Source organism: Mytilus edulis, chromosome 1 (genome assembly GCF_963676685.1).
Source record: "Mytilus edulis chromosome 1, xbMytEdul2.2, whole genome shotgun sequence".
Taxonomy (NCBI): Eukaryota; Metazoa; Mollusca; class Bivalvia; order Mytilida; family Mytilidae; genus Mytilus; species Mytilus edulis.
In genome coordinates, this window is record NC_092344.1 from 15,090,255 (window position 1) to 15,098,400 (window position 8,146).

General features: G+C 33.7%; 1 protein-coding gene across 1 annotated transcript in view; it reads right to left on the reverse strand.

The window, feature by feature from the left end:
- The window catches only part of LOC139510744 (prickle planar cell polarity protein 3-A-like), a 54,719-nt gene extending 53,925 nt beyond the window's left edge, over positions 1 to 794 (reverse strand). Inside the window, exon 1 of the mRNA XM_071297273.1 lies at positions 424 to 794. Within this exon, the coding sequence (XP_071153374.1) occupies positions 424 to 498 (75 nt within the window). The 5' untranslated portion in view covers positions 499 to 794. The remainder of the gene's footprint in view (positions 1 to 423) is intronic.
- Positions 795 to 8,146: the final 7,352 nt, after the last annotated feature.

Genomic DNA, 8,146 nt, shown 5'->3' on the forward strand with positions numbered 1-8,146 from the left:
AGGGGCGGATCCAGCCATTTCAAAAAGGGGGTTCCCAACCCAGGATAAAGGGGGGGAGGGGTTTCAACTATGTCCCCTTTTAAATGCATTGATCGGCCCAAAAAAGGGGGTTCCAACCCCCGGAACCAACCCCCCCTCTGGATCCGCCACTGTATGTGTCTCTGAAGTAATTATGCTATCTAAATAAATCTTTTTTTATTTAAAAAAAAGGGTATAGTTAACTTGTGTACATAGGTTAAAATCTTAATCTCATTAAGAGATTTATATAATGTATAAATAAAGTCCATTAAATTTTTGCTCTCAGATTAACATAACACGATGAACTAATTCTTTTTATGGTAATTTCATGAATAAAAGATCGTTGCAGGTGCCCGTTGTTGATTTTTATAACTGAACTTTTAATATCAAAATTACTTTACTTACAGAATTGTAACATCCCTTTTCATCTGCCATGAAAGATGGACTTAAACTCGGGGAATGACCACCACAAGCAGCCATCCTGACTTTCTCTTTTCTTCAAAAAGATGTTGTCAAATAGCACTCACATTTTCAAAACAAATCAAATGTTTTGTCCAACATGTGGACGCCGCTTATATTCACAAATAGCAAGCCCACCCCTTTTACACTTGAAAACTCCTAACTAAAAGTATTATAAAACAATAGAATTCACTAATTAAAATTGAAAAGTAATTCCAAATTAAATATTAAAATCCTTCGTGAATAAAATATCCTTGTCTTCAATGGTTGTCCGATGACAGTGGAAAAGATTTTGATAATTTTAAACGCTCATGAATATTGACTCCGCCCACAAGGTGCACGTCACATTAGGATGAGTTCTCCAGCTGTTGGGAACTATCGGATTTCATTTGATTACACCTTGATTGCGGTTCTTAATTACTAATTAAGCTAAACCGATTATAAGTTACAAGAAATGTGAAATTATTAATCCGTTTGAGTTTTAGTAGTGTATAACGTCTTTGATGTCTAATTAATTATATTAAAAGAATTTTACCATTTAAAATGGTGTAATCTCCCCCGTTCAACCCGTGAGAAAAAGTGATTTAACAAAAGGATTAGGACGACCTGTTGGTGTTTTTCTTCAGAAAATCTTGTTTTATTTATTATTTCTTTTTGAGGATTTCACAGCCATAAATATATCAGGTATTTTCACGTCCTGTGCCAGGACTAATACATTAATAGTCCCATACCTGTGAAGGTTTAGTACTACAACACATTACGTGTTATAGTAGTCTCTGGTTTAAACAGAGATATATAATATATATAATCTCAGATATTATATGTCACTGCTTTGAATGATAGTTCTTGTTTGATCGAGTGTTCGCCATCATTTTATGTTACATTTTTGGACAATTTGGTTACATTAAACTGGGCCTAACATTTAGAAATTGGAACTCGTACACAGTCTTAAACCATTAGCCGTTACAGATCATAGAAAATTGAACTGTTAGGCCTATATAAATTTTTAAAAATTAACCTTCCAATAATATTAAAAAGTAGCTTTCGCTTTGCCCACCAATTCAGATTGTACCTGCTTAAATTCAGTTTATAAATTTGACAGTTGTTAACATTTTCAACGACACTGAAACGGGAATGAATCTTTTTACAGCAGAAATACTTTAGTGACAGGAAAGACTGAATTTCCATGATAGCATACAGTAGCCAAAATTTAGAATGATTTGGGGTCTTTTAATACCAAATTTAAATGGTACATCAGTGGCGGATCCAGGGTTGTCCGTGGTTGGAACCCCCCCTTTTTTTTTGGCGATCAATGCTTTTGAATGAGAACATGTAGTTGGAACCCCCCTTTATCCTGGGTTAGGCACCACACTTTTTAAAATGGCTGGATCCGCCCCTGTACATATATTATTAAACGGGTCTTTAACACAAAGACCGTGCAAGGGCTGTATAGCCAGTCAAGGTCGTTAAAAACTTCCGTTTGTTACACATAAAGAAAATCTTACACCCGGAGGCGGCTTTCAGTTTCAGCTGGCCCCGAAACAAAATGTGTACTGGTTTAATAAAAATCGACGTCACACCAAAATCCAAAACATAAAAATAAACTAAAATTTAAAACAAAAAATATACAGGACTAACAAAGACCAGAGGCTCCTAACTTAAGAAAGACGCAAAAATGCGGCGGGGGATACATGTTTTGTGATATCTCAACCCTCCCCCGTTTACCTTTAGCCAATGTAGAATAAACAAACAAACAGCAATACGAACAGTAAAACTCAATTTTAAAAAGTATATGAGTCCGATTTCAGAATTGGTAAAATAAGAAATTAAACTCAATGACAATGATACATAAATTAACAAAAGACTATACAAGCAGTTACTGACATGCCAGCTTTAGACTAAACTGATAGAAAGATTATGTCTTCATCATATGAAAATCAGGCATGTATTAGTCTCTGGTTATACTATAAGAGCCTATTATTTTATGCAAGTATCAATTTTTTTAGTTATTGAATAGCTGTTACATTTCACCCAACCCTTGATAAAACATTTAGAAATAAGAAATTCTAAATATATAGCGATATTTTTTTTTATCTCTGATTCTGCAAGTGCGATAGAGTAATCTCCCCTTTCTCACTAAGAATTGAGAGAATCAATACAAAGATTTAAAGAAATACCAACAGAAAAAAAGAATGGTTTTTAACTTTTTTACGAAAAGATGTACATATTGCTAGAGATTTGAACTGATTTATCGTAAAAATGACAAAATGCAGATTTCAAAAACAGACAAAATCTACATTTGTCTTAATTTAACAAAGTTTAAAACTTATTCTCATGTCAGAAATGACCGATGGATGGCTATTTTATGCCAGTGGGCAAGACTAATGCATTTTATTTACTAGAACATGTTTTATGTGATATGAATATGGACAGTGCTTTGTTTTGGACTGACACGCTGAGCCAGATTTTCAACGTTCAAGATAATTCACAAGGTAACATACCGAAAGAAAACGTGATTATGATACTCTGTCTTCTGACCGACTAATCTTTGCTGCTACTCATAAATTCCAAGTTCTTAACGAAAAAGAAGCAAAGATCAAATCTTTGGTTTGACCTGACCAGCATTGAATTTAACCCTTAGATAGTTAGATAGAGGCGAACACGAGACATCCATGCAAAAATGGAATGGCAAAACGACATCATGTCCCGAGAAAAGTTTCAATAGATCAAACATATATATAGCTATTTGTTCAGTAGAGATAAAGGGAAAACGGTACTATTTATTCTTCATGGGCGACTATACTAACATTTTTTTTAATTTACCACTTTTTATAATGAGAACCTGGATAAAACAGTTATGTGTGGTGTTAGTAATTTATTATTCTATTTAAAAAAAAAATGAAGCTAAATAGTATCATGACCAACTTCCAACGGAGCTTGTTTATGCATGCCCACCGTCATTTTACACCAAATTTATGAAATTTTCCAAGTCTTTTCAAATAATTCCCTAGAAAATATTTCAATAGGTTTCAAAATTCATATTGTAAATCTACACACTGCAGTTATTCATAGATAAATTTAAAAAAAATTATATTGTACCCTTACATAAAATAACAGCGCTCCTAAGTCGACTTCCTTCACCTGCCTTGGGTACACAAAAAGGCAACCTAATGCTGGGAAAATGTAATAGTATCGTTTTCCCTAAAGGCAAAAGTAGTATACCGCTGTTCTAAAGTCATGAATCGACAGAAGCGGATTTAGGGGGGACCAGGGGGCCCGATCCCCCCCCTTTTTGGGAAAAAAATGGTTGCTTATATAGGGAATCACTGAAGCGTGACTGGAGCGGGCCCCCACTTATGAAAATTTCTGAATCCGCCTGTGATCGATTAAGAGAAAACAAATCCGGGTTTCAAACTAAAACTGAGGTATACACATCAACTATATTTAAAGAGGAAAACAACGAAACAACAGAAACACTGAAGTGCAACTAAAAACCAAAACGACAATGCAACACACACAAAAACGAACTATAAAATAACAACTGCCATTTTCCTGACTTGGTACAGGACATTTTAAGAAAAAATGGTGGGTTGAACCTGGTTTTGCGACTAGCCAAACCTCGCGATTTGATGGCAATGTTAAATATAACACTAAAATGACAACATTACTTGACAGGACTACAGTACAAATGAATGCAAGAACATCCAGGAAAGAGAAATACACAAATAAACATTACAATAGGATATTTCGACATGCTAATAGTTATCAAAGGTACCAGGCTTATAATATAAAACACCATACGTGCCTTTCGTCTACATAAGACTCACCAGTGATGCTCAGATCAAAATAGTAAAGAGTTGAAGAATCTTTCTGCACAACTGAGTTTGAGTCTTTGACCCATTTTTATATCAATATAACCTAACACGAGTTTGGATGAGTATGATATATTACTTTGAAATAGTATAAATGAAGATCCAAACTGCAAGAAGTTAGACCTCATCAAAGATAACAGGTTTATCATTTTGAACGCCCGGTTTCTTTTACAAAAGACAGTGAAGCTAGTATAAAACAAAACAAATAAATATAAAAAAAGTACAAAGTTGAAGAGCACTGGGACCAAATTTTCTGGAAGGCTTTGCCAAATACAGCTCAGATACTCTTTTTCCTGTAGCAGAAAATCTTAAGTATATTTTTTAAAACAATTCAGTTTCGTGAACAGATAATTCATAACCATGACAATGATAATTAATGTTAACACAGACATGCTGACTACTTGGGTGGTGAAATAGACGGGAGGAAACCTCCATTAACAGTGGCATCAACTCAGTGGTTTTAAAACACCATGTATACCTTGGTGATAGTTTTGTACGCCAGGCTTGCGTTTTTTCACATACGTCTCGTCAGTGAAGCTCGCATAAAAAATAGAAAGGCAAGATAACGTACGAAGTTGAAGAAGCACTTTAAAATGAACTCAAAAGACTATCACATATCCTACTCAAACCATGAAAACATGAAAACAATTTATAAACAAAGAGATAAAGAAAAAACACTGAATGTCTTTTTACTATGGATTTTGAAAGGAAAAGTAAGAAAGCATGTACTGGTTAACAATAGTTTTTAGTATAAATAAAATGAGATATTATGGGGTATATATACCCAAAAAGTAAGATCACAAAAATACTGAACTTACAGGAAAATCAATTCGGAAAGTCCATAATCACATTGCAAAATCAAATAACAAAACACATCAAAAACGAATGGACAAGAACTGTCATATTCCTGACTTGGTACAGGCATTTTCAAATGTAGAAAATGGTGAATTAAACCTGGTGTTATAGCGCTAACCCTCTCACTTTGATGACAGTCTCATCAAATTCCGTTATATTTACACAATGAGACAGCAATATAAAAAGCCAAACAACATAAATACATGACACAGTGAGGACTATTTAGTTTAATAACAGTGTGTTTTAAAAATACCCAGTGATTCTTTATTAAAATTGTAAAATGATAACAAAATAATGCAATTCACATTGTTTTAAAATGTTAATCTACTGAGTAAATATGGTAAACAGTGTATTGTTTAGTGCAAACAACCATTTCACAAACGTATGAACGGCCATCGTAGTGACCATAAACGTACCTAGCCCTTCCCTTCAGTCGACATTTAAGAACACCTGACCATATATGGCACACATCGATTGACTGACCATGATTAACCACAACGTTACTTGGTCTAGGAAGGAGAAAGTCATTCAGTTGGGAAGGATTTTGGATAAGAAAATTAAAAACGTTGGCACCATTAATGAAAAAAAGGTGAAGTTCAAACTGTTAACAGTACTAACCAAGCCAAACAATGTGTAGTTTCATTTGGGATGCATATACATACAAAGCTGCATCTATTGATTTGCTTTAGATTTTCTAATTATACAAGTGTTGTTCCGTTTTTTACCCTTTCAGAGTGGGGCTCGTGTTGCTCAGTGTTTTCTATGTTGTGTTTTGGATACTTTTTCTTTGTTTGTCATGTCGTTGTCAGTTTATTTTCTGCTCGTGAGTTTATAAGTTATGAGTTGGTATCTTTCGTCTCCTTAAATGTGAATTGCGTTTAAGCTTTCGTTTTGTTAAATCACCATAGATTAATAAAACTCATTTGTACACTTCATACTGATGACGATAACGGTTATCAACAATATTCATTATAATTTGTAATTATTTGCTTTTTCGTTTGGTAATTTTCTTGTTGTATGATTTTTAAGCGTATATATTATTTACTTTTTATGTATGGTACCGTTTTTCATAACCATCCGACGCCCTCTAAGAAATATCGTTGGTAATTATCTAGACGTCATACATATCTATATCCTTCATCAGTATATATGTACAGTCTGATGTAGAAATGCATCATAAATTGTGCTGGATTTACTGTATATTCTGTAAAATCATCGTCTTCGATGGTTTGTTTTACGTAAGTTAACCATGTGTTACATGCTTACACTGTAAGCTAGGTTGGTTTTATTGTTTTTGTTTCTGTTTACGTAATTTTGTTTTTTAACTTTTTGATTTTTTGTTTGTTTTATATTTTGTTCTAGCATCATGCTTTGATTTTGAATATTTTTATGTTTTAAGATCAAGTTGTTTGTTTGCTGTTTTATTTCATTATGGGGATTTGTTTCGGTTCTAATCGATATCTCATATATCTGTCTCTATTAGGGGAGGCATGCACTGAGTTAAATCTCTGCTTGAGTCAAACCTGCATGTGTGCTGCTTCCGCGTCAAAGATGCAGGATATAAGAGAATGAGACAAGTCCAGTTGACTCGCAATAATGTTCTCGGGGTGATGTATGAATTAAATGAATTCCCTTACGCAAAAAGATCACCCGTGAAACTATCTGGCCAATGGAAATCGAACATCTTAATACATATTATTTTTTTACCTATATCTGATGATACATTATAAGCAGCCAACACTTTATATACATGTATATATGTATGCATTTTTCAGTTAGCCTGTTCTCGACAATAACAACCTTACAGTTGAGTAATAATCAGACTAATTGTTAGCTTCTCCTGTTGCCAAACCACATTTGCAGACACCCTGAAACCTTTTTAGTGAGTAGATATTAAACATATACGAGTTTCTTTTGTACTTAAATCGAACCACACTCAGATATTATCAACATTTAGCATCATAGAAACATAGTTTATAAAACAAACATGAACCTGCACGATTTCAAGGTTTCGCCGCGGTTGACAATGTTTTCTGCGGGGTAACAATCTGCTCTATCACCCTTTCAGCTATGTGTTATTTATATATTGAGATTCGGACTATATTCTGTTAGCATTCAATTGCGGAGTTTATCACTTTATAATAAACAGATTTCCTTGCATTGATGTCATTTAACAAACCAAACCCGACTTCTCATCAATATTTGCCAGTTTATATGAACACATGACTGTGATATAACTTTGTGTTGATAGCACTGTGATGTGCAACATTGAAATAAAAAGATACCAAGGGTGCAAGATAAAACGGACAACTCGAAAGACAAACAACACCATTGGTAAACTTTTAAAAAGTGGAAAAGACGAACGACGACAGCGAACAAACTAATACGTTGATTCAGAACTAAGAGTCACGACAAAGAAATAAAAAAGGTTAATATTTCGAGGACAACATTATTATGAATCTGATGTAACCGTTAAACCTTCAGATATTGTTACTCTCAACTAATCCATGATCACCGTTTTTGACAGAAAGATTTCTATCGTTCTGTAACATACCGTGCCGAAATAGTTCATGATTATTCCTGTCATTATGATGCATACATGTATAGATATATAGCAAAATCTATAAAGGCAAAAGTGGTAGACCCTTGTTCAATCATATTGGTGATTTTGATATTTTGCTGCTCAGAAAAAAAGGGAAATATTGCCCACTATAAACCAAAATAGGAATGTGAAAATTTCTGTGTTAAAACTTGTGTTGGTTACTTTTAAAAGTAAAAGTATGTTATAGACTTCATTGATCCTTTAACCTGGTCCTTTATTCCATTATTTTCATAATTTCTTGCATATAAAGAAAGATGAGACATTGGTCATATTATAAATTACCATAGTTCAAAGAAGTAAATCAAAGTACTTCCTCTTCCAGTTTACTCTACCAGATGTT